The sequence below is a fragment of the Tachysurus fulvidraco genome, chromosome 7, assembly GCF_022655615.1.
Source record: "Tachysurus fulvidraco isolate hzauxx_2018 chromosome 7, HZAU_PFXX_2.0, whole genome shotgun sequence".
NCBI classification, from domain to species: domain Eukaryota; kingdom Metazoa; phylum Chordata; class Actinopteri; order Siluriformes; family Bagridae; genus Tachysurus; species Tachysurus fulvidraco.
The window spans coordinates 19356036-19374181 of NC_062524.1; the positions used below are offsets into that span (position 1 = coordinate 19356036).

Below are 18146 nucleotides of genomic sequence, written 5' to 3' on the forward strand. Positions count from 1 at the left end.
TGGCAGAAGTGCTGCTAGTAAGATTGCACCTAAATCAACCATCGGATCATCAAGAACTTCAAGGAGAGAGGTTTACCGTATTTTCCGCACTATAAGGCACACCTAAGAGCCTTAACTTTTCTCAAAAATCGGCCGTGCGCCTAATAAACTGGTGCACCTTGTGTGTTCTAAAATCTGTAAAAATGTTGTTGTGCGACTTTGGTAAGCACTCCGCTTGATTGACTGTCGGACCATTTCCCGCTGACACAGGGACGTAATACATACACTACATACACTGGCAGCGATAAACCAATCAGAGGACATTATGTAATACGTACAGTACGTACGCTAACCTCCGCCACTCCTCTGGTAGGTGAGGACTTTGATGGATTTGTGGGAGAACATTATTATATTTAGTGAAAAAATAATGTGTGTATTGTTAAAGTTAGAATAAAGTTAAACTAAACTCACTGTTTTGCTTGTGTTACCTTTTTTTTGTAGACTGTATGTTTTAGCATGCGCCTTATAATACGGTGCACCTTATGTATGGGTTAAGTACAGAAATAGACCCCGTAATTGACACTGCGCCTTATAATCCGGTGCGCCTTATACATTTGTGTAATCCAAACCAAAAACAAACAAACTTCCATACACATCTGTATATATATTGATCAACTGTAACATGCAAAGTGACTTTATTGGTCATGCCAATAAAGCTCGTTGAAGCTTGTTGACAACCGCGTTAACTGCATAAAAGTACAGGTACATAGAGAGCTGAGAGCATGGAACGAATGATCAGTGAAACAATGAAAGGCAAAAAAAGGAAAGTATTTTGACTTATTTCTATTTCAATAAAAATATTTACTAATATAAAATATTATTATTAATAAGTGAGCACTAAAACTTCCATCACTGTTTATGGCATTCGATTGTGCACAAACACTCCAGCCCATCCTCAAACTTGTACAGCAGGATTTCTTGTCATAAATGGGTGCACAGTTTTATTTACAGTGGTGAGCAGTACAATTCAACAATTCTTATACAGATACAGACAATACAAATAGTGCTACTGAGCCTATGCTGCCTTTATTAATAAGATACAGAATTAACCTCAGACATTCTTTGCTTATATTGTAATTTCATTAGATGACTTGCAGTTCTATTGCAAACAGACAAGAATTAACTTCTCAAAATATTAGACATTCCTGATATAAAGAGTAACGGTGCATCAAGTCTGAATGGGCACTACTAGAGGACTGTATTTACAGTAAGACAAAGAGAAAAAGTACCTTGACATAATTTTTATCTTTCAGAGCTTGTAGAATGCAAGGCACTCCACTGGCTAGGATGAAGTCAGCAGCAATCTCTAGGTCCTGCAGAAAAGAAGCATGAAGTGCTTTCAGTAACAAAGAAAAATAAAAAACAAGCAAATAAACAAAAATGTTGCAATGTAAAAAATGTGCGCGCGCGTGTTTGTGTGTATATATATATGTATGTATGTATGTATGTGTGTGTGTGTATATATATATATATATATATATATATATATATATATATATATATATATATATATATATATATATGTGTGTGTGTGTGTGTATATATATGTATGTATGTATGTATGTATATATATATATATATATACACATACATATACACACACACACACACACACACACACACACACACACATATATGAATGAGGGGTGGGGTGGGGCGTGTAGGGTGTGTGTGTTTGACGTTCTGCAGTGAAGTCAGAGCATCTACAATCAATTTTGCCCAATGTAGCCATGTTGCACATCCATATAAGGATCACTGACAATTTTAATTAAGGAGTTACTTTAAAAATATGCGCTCAAAAAGTCTCTATAGAAGTTGCCAGATGACTTCACTTCTCAAATCTTAAAACCAGAAGCTGTAATTTGAGCTTCAGCGCTATATTGAATGCCAGCCAGTGACATTTGGCCTTCAGGTCTTTCCAGCTAGTGACATACAGGTAAGCCATCAGTAATATTCACGCTGGGCTATGGGCGCACAAGATGTAAAGGACAGAGAATTCTAACATCAGATGTGTTTGGCTGACCTCTGATGTGGAGCAGGGTTGGAGAAGCTGTGTATTTTGTCATAATGTGTTTTATTTAATAGTGATTATTTATGTGGAAGTGGGAACAGCTACAGACCCAGTGCTTAACCAATTAAAAAGCTGGGTCAGCTCATTGGGCCAATTTGTACCACCCTCAAGGTTCCTCGCTGCTATTCTTGAAGCCAGTGAATAGTTTCAGTGTCAGCTACACAGTAGCTACAGTGTGATTAACACCAACGATAGAAACGCTGCCTTTTGAGCCAATTTGAACAAATTTTTAAAATGAGATAGGAAGAAAGGTTCAGAGTCAATAAAATAAAAGATGCTTAAAGATACTTTTGATTATCTTACCTTACGTAGCATTTTGGCAAAGCCCAGTGCTTTAGATGCTCGCTCCCTAGCCTCATGGAAAAGCTCTTTGAGAGAGCGACTTGTCTCAATCACAGATCGCCTGTGTAGCCAGTCATACATTTGGATGTCATGTAATACAACACACAAACCTCAAAATCTTGATCTGTTCATTAGCAAAAAAGCTTGTGTACATCTTGATATGTTTTCTTGATCTGTATTTGCTAGTGTCATTTAGCACTTTACCTGATCTCATCCAAGCCATCAGCACTTTCCCAAAACTCATCACAACTTTTCTGAAGGCCTATGTCCAAAAAGTCCCCAGTTGATCTCAGCAGCATGCCAGCAATGTCACTAAAAGTCCAAAACAGAACATTGAATTTATTTAAAATATATATATATATACAAAACAAAAAAGCAGGTATATTTGTCCTTAAAAAAGCACAAGAAAATGAAACAAAAAAGATTCAACAAAAAGACATTGTTTAAATTTACCAAAAGAGCTTCCCAGACTGTGCTTCTCCACCACGAATGTATGGAGTGATGACCTTTGTGAAGTTCCACTCCTCCTCAAGTAGATTTTTCAGGCTGTGTGAAGCTTGTGGAAGCTGCTGCAACATCTCAATCCAACTGCGCATGTAGCCAAAATAAACCTGCATACATTATTGAGTGTTGCTCTATTAGAAAGTATTTGGTTAGGCTTGGTCAGAAGGACACAGTACATCTATCGACCATTCCAGCTTCTACAGTCTCTCCTTTGCACATCACAGGTCAATTTTTCCACTCTCTCTTTAACCTCTTTTGTTTCTATGATTTTTGCTTCTCTCAAGACTGAACCAATCGTCTGATCCGATCATACCGCTCTTTGGTTACCATGGAACTTTGTGCCTTTTAATCTGCAAGTAAGCACTTTTAGTGCTTATACAGTAAGAACGGCCTCACTCCCGTGATGTAACCTACTGTGAACATTTGCTCAAGGACACAGGGATGCAAATGTTGCTTGCTTCACTTATTATACCCGTCATCAGCAGTGGAAGTGATAAGTTCAAAACCCTATTTGCCACTAAAAAAAATATTCAAGCCACCGGTAATAAATACCACTTGGTGTGACGCTTTTTAAGTGACAAAATTAGTCCAATCTACCAACACGTCTCAGCTGTCTATTCATTTGAAGTCACACTGTTTTGAACACACGTTGGCCCACTTTGCAACCACTGACACGGACACTCTGTACTCATTACTAAATCTAATCCTTCATGCTCCAACCTCCCTTATCGAGGTTATCAATAATCCAACACCCCACTTTCTAGTTCTGTCCCTCTACACCCTAAAGCTCCTGTGGTTATTTCAATCTTAAGAAACATAGCCTTGACCTTTCTAGTCACAGATATATTTCCAATCTACCATTTCTGTCTGAACTGCTAGAACAAAGTGGTAGCCAATAATTACACAACTACATTAGCACCAACAATATTTTCAAGTCTTTCAAGGCAAAAAAGTTACTAATGCTCTCCTTCGGTCTACCGATTCTGGTACAAATAGTATAATTTCCTGGACCTCACTGCGGTCTTTGACACTGTGCTCCTACATATTCTTCTTTCTTGTCTGTAGATCATCTACACACCTACTTCTTGGTCTCCTCCTCATCATCATAGACTTTCTCTATTGCTATGTGATTGGTACAGAGATTTACAACAGCACTAGGTCCACCAAAGTTCTGCCCCTACATCATTAACTGCATGCATCCATGATCTGAAAACATTTTAAGCCAAATCCAGATATATGCCCCTGAATTGGTTTTGGCACAGGAACTCTCAATCTTCTGGTCGTGAGCATTTAGTGGTCTGGAGATGTTATATATTTGGACACTACTACAAAATTTAGTGTAAAAAGGAGAGGGGATTATTTATCATGACAGAAATGAAAATACTCTTTGACTAACATTACAGCTTAGAAAATTGTAATAAATGACAACCACTAACTTACCTCTAACATTTCATGAAGATCTTCCTCAAACTCATCAATGTTGGCTTTGGTCTGCAGTCCTTGGGAGTCAGAAATGATGCCACGCAGCATGAACTGGTAGTACTGTTTCATCAAAAGCCCACCTTTCAGTACTTCCTTACACTCACGCACCAACTGCAACACAAACAAAATTAGTTATTTTCCAAAATTACAAAAAAACATGAACTATATAAATTACACACTCAAATTTGGAAGCTATATTTAATCTATGGAATCAAATCATATCATATATCAGAGTAAAGTCTCAGGTCTCTGAATTAATGTCTAACTCATACTTGAAATGTTTAGACATGCGCTTGAAACAACTTTAATGAAATTTTTAACTTCAGGTGGTTTATTGCACATACAGTATTTTCCACACTATAAGGCACACCTAAAAATCTTAAATTTTCTCAAAAAATGGCCATGCGCCTAATAATCCGGTGCGCCTTGTGTGTGCACAGAGTTCCAAAAATCTGTAAAAATGTTGTGCGACTTTGGTAAGCACTCCGCTTGATTGACTGTCGGACCATTTCCCGCTAACACAGGGACGTAATACATACACTACGTACGCCTGCAGCTGTAAACCAATCAGGGGACATTACGTAATACGTACAGTACGTACGCTTACCTCCGCCAGGCCTCTGGTAAAACAACATTTGTTTCTTCCTAACTATTTTGCGCTCCACACTCCAGTCCAGTAGGTGGCGGTAAATGCACCTTAAGTTGGTTTGCCATCCGCCAATAGAAATCAGATGCTTACGAGACACAATTCAAACTACAGGCTATCAGTTACGCGGTTGTAAATGGGAATAGAGCAGCTGAAAGAATTCAACATCAATGTGTCTATAGTTCGGAAGTGGAGGAAGCAAGAAAATGTACTGCGCCAAGTTAAGAAGACACAGTAGATGAGGACTTTGATGGATTTGTGGGAGAACATTGATTAAAAAAAATAGTGTGTGTGTTCAACTAAACTCACTGTTTTGCTTCCGTTACCTTTTTTTTGTAGACCATATATTTTAGCATGCGCCTTATAATATGGTGCGCCTTATGTATGGGTTAAGTACAGAAATAGACCCCATAATTGACACTGCGCTTTATAATCCGGTGCGCCTTATGGTGCGGAAAATACTGTAAGTAAATCAGTGCTGAACATTTTTGCAACTCAATCTTATATTAATGGCTTCTTATTTGAAGTGATATTTAGGGTAATTTAGAGAGTCTATTTTTTCACATTTTACCATCTTGAATGCTTTTAAAAATCACCATTCAGAACCATGATGAACACAGACTAAATCATAAGTATTGAAGCAACGATTTTGTGATCAAATACCTCTATTCAGTAGCATTTGTAAATTTGGGCACTGATGTCAGGCTGATGTGAAACTTAATGTGAGCATGACGTTTTAATTTATCCTAACGGTGTTCAGCATTTTTACTGGTGTGCAGGCCACTCGAGTGCTTCCAAACAACCACCTTGTATTTTGCCCATATAGCATTTCTTCACCTCAACTCCAGTGAACACTGCTGGGAACTTAACTAGAAAGTTGACTTTATACCAGACCTTCCCACTCTATATCAGTGCCTGACCTCACTAAAGCTCCAACTAAAGTTGTTGAATGGCAGAAATTCCTATTCACGTTCCAAAATCTAGTGGAAAGCCTTCCAAAAGGACTGGAGGTTGATGTAGTAACAAAAGTTTTTCAAAAAAGCATATACGAGTATGTTGGCCAAGTGTTGGGTTCATTTTTTTTAATCTAGCCTTTAGAGTATATACTGTATATTCAATGTATTTCCCATGAGACAATTTAGAACTTGCACCATATACAGAAGCAGTGTACAGCACATTCACATGTAGGACAGAATACCATCTCACCATAAAAGGCTAGACTTTTAAAAAGTGTAATTTAAAAGGCCACCAGGGACTCAGAGTCCCTCTGAGTTTGTACAGGAATTTGCCACCATCCTCTAGAACAGTCTTGTTTCAGCAAAAAAAAAAAAAAAAAGGCCACCATTGCCTCAGACTTGCTCATTGGGGCTTAATACAAATTAAATTTTAACTCATTTGTATTCTACATTTTTATGTTTCTGTAAATCTGCTTTGAGACAATTTCCGTTATTTATAATATTATACAAATAAATTGAACGCAACAAAAACTATAGGCTAATATCAAACCTCCGTTTTATCTCCAATATCCAATAAAAGGTTGAAGTTCAGCAGCTAAGCTCGTACTTGCAGGTTTTAAAACTTAACACAGTTTCACATCTTAGCTCACATTACAGTACTATAAAAAGCACTGATTAGTAAATTACCTTCTACAGGAACCTCCTAGGACTGTGCGCAATTACTTGTTTTACTCTGTCTTATGCAGTGTTTGACTTACCTTGTAAATTTAACCTTTGCAGTTAGGTAGGAACGCTGACAGTTTTTCATCCTGGCATGTTTGACTTATAAAGTGGTAAAAAACACAGATGACTCCATGTTCATATTTTCTTAAAATGTAAGAAGTGCTACTTTGTTTATTTCTATTGCTATGAACAGCTATGTCTATTTGACATAACTCCATCAATGGTTTGACTATGTCAGACTCAAATAAGTGAGTAAATGCCCTACTATACACTTGTATACCAGGCCAAAAAAAAAAAAAAAAGGCGAATGAGATCTTGTTCATTATGGTGGAGATAGTGGAGAATGCCAACACATCGGTCCCTTTATGCCAGGGGTGTCAAACTCTGGCCCCCGCGGTGTAATTATATTTGGCCCGCGAGTTCATATCAGATGTGCATTACAGCTGGCTAGCCGCATGCTCCGCTAATACTATAAATCCCAGAATGCCTTGCCACTGTATTGACGCGTAGTCACAAACAGCAAGCGCCCCTCATTCTCTGTTGACAGTCGTTAACAACCATGTTACAGTCACATCGGGCAAGTTAAATCACCCTCAACAAAAATGGCCAAACGAAAGATGGACAATAGAAGCCTTCAAGACAGGTGGGAGGCAGATTGTCTGTTCATGAATATAAAGGACAGACCTGTTTGTCTTGTGTGCTAACGGAGCTAACGTGTCTGTAACGAAAGAATATAACAAGAAGACACTATGAAAGGAAACATTATGAGAAGTATAAGGACCTGGACGTAAAGCAGAAGCTCCAGAAGGCGGAGAAGATGAAAAAAAGTCTGGTTTCCCGGCAGACTATGTTCATGAAAGCTAAATCAAAAAGTGAAACTGCTGTAAAGGCGAATTTTATTGTGGCAGCAGAGACAGCAAAATCTGCCCGGCCCTTTAATGAGGGAGAGTTTGTCAAAAAGTGTATGGTCAAAGTTTGTGAAATGAACACCCCTGATGTGTCTTTTATTTCAAATTTAATTTCTTATGTGTGTAATATCAGGCTCTGGTTGTTCCAAATCCTGTGTTTAAAGCAAACTAAAGTTTGTTTCCATATGATAAAGGCCCACTGTGAATTTGAGTTTGACACCCCTGCTTTATGCCCTTGATTGAGAAACACCACAATGATATTCTGGTAATATTGCCCAGTCCTAAAAAAAGCATCACTGCATGGTTTTCAGAAAATTTTTACAAACTGTTTTGCTGGCAGCGCACATATAGATCATAATATACTGTGTCATATCTTAATACTTAACACCTCACTACTTCAATACGTACTTCACCATGTCAACTGCATGAACAATGTCCTGTACCCACCATGTTCTCTATCTACCTCTTTGGGTGTTAACTAAAAGTGAGCACTGAGTTACATTAACACACACAACTCGGATAGCTAACCTTCATCTTCTAACCTTAAAATGAGAAAATATACACTGGTCTTCTGTTGCAATCCTGCTCTAATGGATAATGCTTCATTTGCACTGTATGCAGCATTTGCAATTGTCCATTTTTTTGCACAGTCTTGTTTTCTTTTTCTTTTTTAGATATATTCCTAGAGTTTTCATCGCTTATAATTTCTTCATATTTATACTTCTTTGCTTCATGAATGCACCAGTACTCAAAGACAAATTCCTTGTAAATGCAAACCCATGGTACTTAATCGTGAATTCAAATTCAACACACGATTCGACACATCATACATATTTGCACACAGCATATAAAGCACCTGTTTAATGCTGAGTAGTGATGGCTTTCCAGCAGGTCTTTGTTCCAGGCGCAGTTTGAGGCACTCATGAATGACGTTCAGCAGTACACGGCAGAGCACCAAGAAGGCTGGACGAAATGAGGGTAGGTTCATATCTTGTAGTTCCAAACATGATACTCGCCCTGAAGCAGACTCCTCTTCCAAATATCCAGCCAGGTGACGAGAGAGTTCAGGCACGTAATCACTGTACAGCAATGAACAGTCTGGAACCTCAGACAACTGAAAAATACAAAATAAAATTCTTGAAAATAATTGTGTGTACACACAATCAAAAACCCATATACTGGTTACACAGAGTAAGCTGGTGGGTCGCAGCGGTCTTTAAGAATGGGTCACGGACTCTTGGAAAGAAAAAGAAAATGTTGCTGAACAAAAAGAAATATTTTAAAAATGTAATTTCTATTTTAATGCCAAGCACATCCTACAGACGCTCGATTGGATTGGCCACCTGGAACCCTTATTCATCCTAAACAATTGTGGTTAGACACTGCCATGAAAATGTATACTTGTTCTGCAACTGTGGTTAGGTAGGTGATGCATTGTGTGTTCTGACACCGGTCTACTATAGCCTGAATTACTATTGCTGCTCAATCTGGGAAGGGTGATGAGACCATCTCAATTTAAATTTTATTTTAACTTACAAGTTAACATTCACCATTCACAGATTGTTTACAAATTGAGAGCCTTTAAGAGAGTTGCAAAACTAACCAGGAGTGGGTTTCCCATCAAATTCAGTCTAAGGTGAGATTATTTAATGTACAAAAAACAAAATCATGTGACTTACAGGCTCCCACAAGCAGATAAAATCTGTTGGGGTTTTTTAAATACCTGAAAATATGTTTTTTTATAGAAGTTTGTAATGACCACAAAATTATTATTTTAGACTTAAAAAAATTTAAGGAGGATGAACACTCATTAATTATTAGATATTTTGTTATAATGGTTGTACCCATGTTACTGAGTGTGGCATACTGTAATAAACATTTTAGACCCAAATGAAAAACTACATCATCTAAACTAGCATTTCCAACAAGATGTGTGTGTGTTTAATGGCCTAAGATTCTGCTTAGAGCATTTCAGAATTAGATGGAATACTATTAGGAAAAAGTTGCTTTTCAAGCAAAAAGAGACATTTGTACTGCATGTTCGCTGCTGTGAAATTATGCTCTCTCTCATAAGAGAAATGATTTCAATCAACATTATTCATACTGAAGTCCATAATTTGAAAACCAAAACTAGATTTGTAAAGTTCGGTGCGACAAACTTTGATGTTGGCTTTTATGGCGTGAGTATTCGCAAAGGCCGGTACTTTTTGGAGGCGAGTGGACATAAGGGTCAGTGTTACTTTTGGAGGCAAGCGGACAGAAAGATTGTGAAAGCTACTGGACCCCTAGGGTGGCAAAACTTTTGGAGGCGAGCGAACATGAGCATGTGACGTGACTGAAATACACGTGAGGCTGAGTGTTTTGATACATGACATTTCCAGGTTGTGCTAATTTATGATTTCATTATGGGATTCTACTTATTATTATACTGCATGGAACTCAGAGAGAGAAGCCTGCATGTGTGAGAGCTTAGAGGAATTTTAGGAATTCCCCATTCAAGTCTATGGGATGTTCGATCGTCGGCTACGGGAAAACCAAAAGTTCCGTCGGAACCCCGAAATAAAATTTTGTCCGGAGTAAGGTCCTAAAGAACCTGTCCGAGTTTGGTGTAAATCGCTTGAAAACTTTTTGGCTAATAATAATAAGATTAAATAGAAAAACAGAATGTTAGCTTCTACAAAGCCAACATCATAACACAGAATGCCTAACCCTAACCCTGGTTGGCAGCCATTTGTGTACAGTGTATTCAACTTATCCAGTGTCTGAGCCATGCATCAACAGTGGACATTAAAAGTCTGCACAATATAAAAATCTAATCCAATTTAAATTATGTCCAAATCCTTTTCCCACCTTTAATGTGATATATAGTGTTCAAGTGAAAACAATATAGAAAAATTTTACGGGAAAAAGAAAAAAGCAAACCAAAAAGTTCCACCTTGGTCTAATCACACCATAATACATTCTGTCACATAGATTTGAATACTTAAAACCAGACCTGTGAAGAATAGTGATTGTTGTCACATGCAGTACATGACCAGTACTTGCCAGATATTCCTGCAGTTATTTTTGTAAATCCCCAAATCCAGCAATTTTAAAAGGGATGTGTAGACTTCTTAGGTCTGATATCGATCAACCAATGGGACTTAACAGATGCTGTGAAGTTTTATTGATCGCACCCTTATTACAATAAAAAGCAGGAAATAAGAGAATTTTAAACAAATGTATTTTTAAAAAAAAGGTTTTATTAATTGATTATAAATAAATTAATATAAAAGAACCCAAAAATAATTCCTCCTTAGGTACCCAGCAGACTCCAGTACAGATAGATGACTGAGTCCTAATTTGTTATCGCTAATGTCATAGCATTTTTTCTATCATACCTGAAAAAGTATAAAAATGTATAAAACATATTAGACAATTCAGATCTTTGGAAAATACTATTTGCTGCCGCAAACACAAAAGAATATTCACTGATTCAGAATAAAGCATTTTTTTGTTTAAGAAAGATAACCAGCATCATAAAGCTATTAACCCAGTTTGGATTTGTTCGTTTTCCCAAACTCAAAACTTTACAAACTCTGCAAAGTTTGTTGCACCATGCAACAGACCTCTACAACTTTGTTAGTTGCTAATAAACACAACACCAAAAAACAAATAAGCTAGCTTTGAAAAAATCATGGCATGCCATGATGACAACTGAATTTTATAGAATTGTTTTTATGTACATGACTCACATGAAGTTTTGAATTGCTACTACATAGAATACATCTGCGTTCTTAAACAGCAAAGTGTGCAGTTCCACCAATAATGGTGGTGCTAAACTAGCACATTAAGGAGATGTTCTGCTGATAGATTGCAGCCTTCTGTCTACTGTATGCGTAAGATGGATGGACTGACTATGATTTATTTTGTATGTGACAAAATGAGACTTCAGAATTTATCAACATTTTTAAAATTCAGCAAACGGCGAGATACGTTTGATTAGTACTGTACAACCCCACTCCACCCCAAATCTTTGTTTTGTCTTACTGCATTGAGGACCACTTTCACAAGTACACACTAAACATCAATGTGAAATGCTTATATTAAATATTTAATACCAAAACGGTACCACTGGTGACTCATTTCCAATTGCTACTATCCTAAACATGATGGTTGTTTACATAGTAAACATCACAAAATAAAGAAAAACTAAGAAAAAGTTTTTACCAAGTCGTCCAACCCCCCCAATCACATAACCCATTACCCTGAGCCCAAATTCTCACAAAATCATCCCAAGCAAACTGAAATAAATGTTTCTAAAATAATAAAATCCACCAAACATGCCATCAAAGCTTCTAGCCACACACCATTACTGACCCAAACCTTTTTTGTTGGTATATCATACAACAAAATGTGACTTGCTTAAAACACTAGAAACTGAATCCTCACCTCTTGAGCAGGCATGTCACTCAGCAGTGCAGTCCGGGACCTCTGTAATGAGCGGTCCATGAGTTTGTGCAGTCGTAGAATAAGCTTGCGCAAACCCATCTGTTTCAGTGCCTTGTCTACGAAGGGTCTGTAGATGCCTGTTGAGCAGCCCTGGATTTCACTGCTACATACTGAAAATAACTCCTCTGATAATTGATGGGAAAACTTAGATGAAATGCAAGTCATAGGATCCCTTTTGACCCCCAACTCATCCCTATCACACTCCTCTGTATTGTCTGTAAAATTGGTTGTGGTGTCATTCTCTTCATTGTGCTCTTCTTCGCCATCATTCTCATGAGAGCAGCGAGGTGAAGGAATCTCAAAGACAGGCCAGCCAATATTAGAAAGGTCTCCAAGGCCCAGCACAGTACCCATCACGCGCAGCTTTTGGTTCAGGTCCTGAGTAATATTGAGCCATAGGCAGAGTGCCTGCACTCTGCCCTGAAAGTCCCTTTCTGCATACTTTTCATAATCCTTCTGCAGAGTCTGCAGGGATGGGTAGAGAGCTTCTACGGACTCCAGCAACCCCATTACACCCTTCACCTGCTCAAAGGCCAGACGCTGCATCTGAAGGTGCTGCCTCTTGCAGGTTGAACCTGATCCCAGCAAGGCTGTTGCATCAACCTCCAGCCAAGAGCCAAGACAGGTCCCATGGTTAGCCCCTTCTGAGCAGCAATTTTTGTGTACTTCAGATACAAGTTGAGTCTCCGGTGTGGCCAGGCTGCTGTAGTCTACCTTAAAATGTAGCACCTTGTTGATAATGTCAGGAATAGCCTGTCGGGCTGTGTATAGGAACAGATCCTGGTCTGTTATGCTGCGGCGTGCATGCCAGGCTTGCAACTCCAACCAAATCACTTCATTGTTCTGTCCCATGAAGGCAGTGTTCTCCTGACCCCGCTGTTCCTTTTCTTTCTTTTTAGATGACATGGAGGTCAGTTTGAGAAGTAGGCGCAGAGTCTCAAAAAACTTTAGGCGGTCAGCAGGACAGTCAGTTCGCGATGTCTGGCGATGAGTACGAGGTAGAGAGTGAGACATAGTGACAGGGCCCAAGCTCAGATATGGCTTCATGGGGTCCATGTTGACTGTGTTGTAGGGACCAGTCTGGGAGAGAGGACCCAACATAAAAGAGCCCTCAAAAGTCTTCTTTTTGTCCCTCTCGACGGAACGAATATTGGAGCGTTGTTTCTTGCCTTGCTTGTAACTGAACTCTTCAGTATATTCATGTGTCTTGGCACTTTCCTGTTCTCTCTGGGACGATGGACTGGACAGAACTTTTTCTGAAATAGCAGCAACAATGCTAAATCAGACATCAAATTTTGAAAAACATCAAAACATGATTTAAGAACAGAAACATTCATCATAATGCAAAATTTGGCTGTACAGTTTATCAGACTTTGGCAAAAGAGTTAGATAAATACAAGATAGAAATGTAAATTATTATTTTAAAAAAATATTTGTGAATAAAAAAAGCACAATTTGTTGAAGGGTTCCTGTGGTAAATAATTGTTAATTACTGTAATTGCCAACTGACACTGATATTTTATGATACTTTATTATTTTAAAGCTTTTATCTAGTTGACGGTGCTGTTTAAAGGCTCTGAGGATCAAAACTAATATTGATTGAGCTTTTCTAACAGGGTTAATTGGAACAAATTTTTCAGGTAACTCTAGAGTTAATCATTTGTGTGCAAAATACATAAACAGAAGAAAAAACAATATAAAGTAGATATAAAAAGACTTCTTAATATACTTAAGCCTTGTTCATACTGCAGGACTTTGTGATGTAAAAAATACCAGATAAATTACCACCGTTTTCCATCGTTAATGTGGCAACAAAAAGGAAAATTTGTTAGAAACAATAACCTAGTTGTACAAGTTGAACACCTATTTATAATGCAATGTACTACTTGCCTCTGAATACAACCTCATTCAAACTCGTGTTCAAAAGTAATTATTATACACCTGTCATAAATGAAGTTATTCTGATTTTGCCCAAAATTATCAGCTGTTTCTGTATTAAGTGTATTTTGATTTTTTTGGACAATTTTCTGATTTCATCCGTCAGCTGCAGTAATGGTCCTGAAAGAATTTGAAAGTCATAAGAAATTTCATTGTTGAAAGACATTTTTCAGGAAAGAAGCAGCAAATAATTTCCAAAAGATTTGAAAGTAGAGAAATCTGGGCACCAATTTAACAAAAAGAAAACTTATCAGGGAGGTCAAGAGACCTACAGCATGAAAAAAGCTACAATTTATCATGACAATTTATCTTGATTTCATTTTTTATATCACAAAAAATATATGCAATTTTAACAGTGGATTGAATACTTTTTGATATAAGAATTTTTTTATTTAATCTAATAATAAGTTCCTTTTATTTTATAAAGACATTATAAAGTGTGTGTGTGTTGAGGTCCATCAGTCATGAAGCTTGGAAATGTTCCTAATGTGAAAGAAAGCCGAATTCGTATTGTTTTTCTGAGAATGCGGCGCCCAACATGATCTTTGTAGAAAAGTGCATGCATTGTCAGGCCTATCTTCCTGCGTTCTAGTAGACAACCAGCTGTGGCTTTCTATTTGGCAACTTGCTGCTTTCACACAATAAAAATCACAACAGAACCAAGTAGAAACATAAGTGATCCTAGAAGAGAAAATTTTTATAGTGGTTGTCCAGAGCATGTGGATGGACCTGAAGGAATAGGATTCTTACAATTGCCCTTACAACTGGTAATGTCTCAATCTCAGCAAATCACAACATGGATTCCCCAGGGGTCACTTCTGAGACCAATGATATTTTCTATTTATACTACAGCTCGAGGGCTTATGATTGATCTTCATGGCTTACATCACTGTTATGCTGATTTGTTGTTATAGCCTGAAGAGCCCTCGATCTCAACGTACATCTCTGGCTGCCTGTCTGACATCTCAAACTGCATGAAGGAACACTATCATAAGTTCAACTTAACGACAAGCCAGAAAGCTTCTGGGAGAATGTCCTTTGGACAGATGAAACAAAACTGGAGCTTTTGATTAAAAAAAGTCACATCTAAAAACGAAGCATACAAAGGAAAGAACACTGTACATACTATAAAACATGGGGCTGCTTTGCTGCATCTGGCACAGGGTTTGAATCTGTGAAATCTCAAGACTATTGAGGCCTTCTGAAGCAAAATATGATGCCCAGTGTCAGAAAGCTTAGTTTCCGTCACAGGTCATGGGTCCCCCAACAGCATAATGCCCCAAAACACACAGCTAAAAACAACCAAGAATGGCTAAGAACAAAACATTGGACTATTTTGAAGTGGCCCTGATCTAAACCTTATTGAACATCTGTAGAAAGTACTGAAGCATGCAGTCTGGAGAAGGCACCCTTCAAACCTGAGACAGTTTGCTTGCACGGAGCAGGTCAAAAAACTGCAGCTCAGTTGTTAGTCACTAGTATGAACATACATAGGATCTACTTTATGTTAATAGACCCCATCACCATCTTTGAACGATCTGTAACACTTTGGGGCAAAAGGAATATGGGTTTTTTCCAGCAGTAAAGTAAGAAAATAATCAGGTCATGTTACCTTTTACAGGAGAGCGACCTATAGCTCTATTCTGAGTGCCTCTTAGGTGTTTCCCAGACATACGTTTCATCTGACGGGGAGTGAAGGGAGGGGAGGCACTATATAGAGAGTCCTCTTCCGGGCTGAGTTGATCCCACATCTCCTCCACATTAGAGTTTTGCCGGGACACATTTTTTGGTGAGTTTGTTGGCCTGCCAAAAAAAAAGAGAAAAAGACAGGCACGTATGGTTAGAAATGTGATATAATTACATCAATATGATCATGTTAGCATCATCCTCAACAATTAGATAAGAAAATTGTAACAAAACAAATGACTGATTTTCCGTCCATTAAAAAAAAAAAGTTTTTTGTACATAAAACGTATGAATATATATTTGAATATGCTACAAGTTTTGGCAGAAGTGTAGTAGAGGTGGAGCTAACAGCTTTGGGCCAACACTTATAACTGGTATTTCCTTTAAGGAGCTATAAAGCAAAGTCCATTTCTTTTTAATTCTTTTTCCTTTTTTAAAGTTTTGAATTGATTTTGTGTGATTTGGACTTTTGTAACTCGTACTTTGGTGCAACTGATTTCTCAAGGCGAGTTGTACCAGTTTGATTTGGAAATATCTCAGTCTACCTGCATTTACTATGTATACTATGTTTACTTTCACTAATTTAAAGTATTAGTCCCACTATTACATATGTAAAGAAATCATGTGGTTATGCACTTATGCATTTTTTGTGTGTGTGTGTGTGTGTGTGTCAGCGTGTAGCAATTCTGAAAAATACCGAAAACGTATCCTACATATTTCCTGTTTTTAAACTTAGTTATTTACAATGAGATAGCTAGTGGCTTGATGGATTTCAGGCAAGCTACTTAGTTTTGTTTAAGCAATACAAAGTAGACATGGTTATAATCTATCATCTAGCTTAAAAACAAAACTCCTCTAAACAATTCTCTCTCCTAATTTACTGTAACTACGATGGTCTACTGTTAGCTTGTCAATGTGTCTGAAGCGATACTATGTGATGATAACTACAGTGGATAAAAACAAATCTGATTGACAACAAAGAGATTGCTATGTGCTATTAAAAATGACTACAGGTTCCTATACGTTTCTGCACACATTATGTCTCACTGTCTCTCATTAGACAGAAGATTAAGTCTTGCAGCACGTATTCTATAAACCTTTCATTACACAGACCAACATTCACTCACTGCTGCCAGTATAAAATCCAGATCAGTAAATAAACCCAATCATTTTTCACCGCTGTGATAAGATACATGTATAATACACACTAAACGTAATGGGAACTGAAATAAACCCCAGACTTATTATTGTAATATTATGTAACGCCTGTAACTTGCCTCTAACAGAACAGCAATGTTTCAAAGCAAAAACGGCGTTAGGATGTCAGAGTGTTTATATTAAAAGGCCAACAGGACATTTAGCAAACCCGCTTTGGGTCCCTTGTGTCGTCTCCACTCGAATGGGCAGAAAGTGGAAATTGCACATTCTGTTAGACTTTTAACGTAAAAAAGAGTTATGCAATGCACAACAAAGCTTTATAGAGCCGCAGTATTATTGACATAAGATTTAACAGTGCGAGCGACTTTACACAACACTTGCACTGCCCCAGTCAGTGTGTGCTAACCAGCTAGCTGACCACACAATCATGAGGTTACCTTTCTCACAGGACGGACACTTCCGTGCATTTGTACAGTCCTCGAAATACAATGCATTTGTGCAAATGTTTAAAAAGCAGCTTTTTTTTCGCTTAGGAAAAAAAGTTTTCAACTTTCACATAAAATTCGATTATGTGCACTGCGCTCAGAGCACTTTATGGCAGGAAGCTTCTCTTCGATGATCGCGCACGCGCGCCAACGTTAGTGCCCATGTTGTGTTAACAGTAGTTAGCCCGGAGCACTATTTAGCACGATTGAGGTCCCGGCTGGTGAACACAAATCTAGTGGCTTCTCTCCTGCTCTTACCTGCCGTGTCCTGTAGGCTCCATACCGGGCCGATGCCACAATGATTTTTGCTACTTTTGCATGGATTCAAACATGTCTGATCTAATGAAATAATCGATTCCACGTTTGCTCTTTGCAAGTGCAAATCTGTTAAATATCCCCAGAATGCAGTTTCACTGTCCGTGTGCAGAGATCACGCTCAGCCCTGAACACCCTGACGCCATGTTAACACGACTGAGGGAGTGTCAATCATCAGCACTACGGCAACTCGTGCAGTACACAGGGAAACCTTATAGATGGGGGGGGGGGGGGGTTACGGATTTCTCCTCAGTTTAACAGTTGTATTGACCAAGATAATACTTCATAATTCATGAATGAAGTGCAAAGTGTGTAAAAGTATTCTGTTCTAAAACAAGTCTAGTATAAGAATTCCAGTAAGATTTCTATTTGAGACAAACAAAACGATCACACAGATAAACG

General features: G+C 38.0%; 1 protein-coding gene across 2 annotated transcripts in view; it reads right to left on the bottom strand.

The window, feature by feature from the left end:
* map3k4 (mitogen-activated protein kinase kinase kinase 4) overlaps positions 1–17932 on the bottom strand; it is a 30316-nt gene extending 12384 nt beyond the window's left edge. Inside the window, exons 1-9 of one of the 2 annotated variants that reach the window (XM_027174427.2) lie at positions 17688–17932; positions 15713–15903; positions 12103–13418; positions 8528–8785; positions 4397–4549; positions 2906–3063; positions 2657–2764; positions 2414–2513; positions 1269–1352 (exon numbers count right to left, since the gene is read on the bottom strand). In XM_027174427.2, the coding sequence (XP_027030228.1) occupies positions 1269–1352; positions 2414–2513; positions 2657–2764; positions 2906–3063; positions 4397–4549; positions 8528–8785; positions 12103–13418; positions 15713–15903; positions 17688–17710 (2391 nt within the window). In that variant the 5' untranslated portion in view covers positions 17711–17932. Of the gene's footprint in view, positions 1–1268; positions 1353–2413; positions 2514–2656; positions 2765–2905; positions 3064–4396; positions 4550–8527; positions 8786–12102; positions 13419–15712; positions 15904–17381; positions 17539–17687 lie in introns of those variants that run through there. The other variant, XM_027174428.2, reaches the window with a different exon arrangement.
* Between the last annotated feature and the right edge of the window lie 214 nt (positions 17933–18146).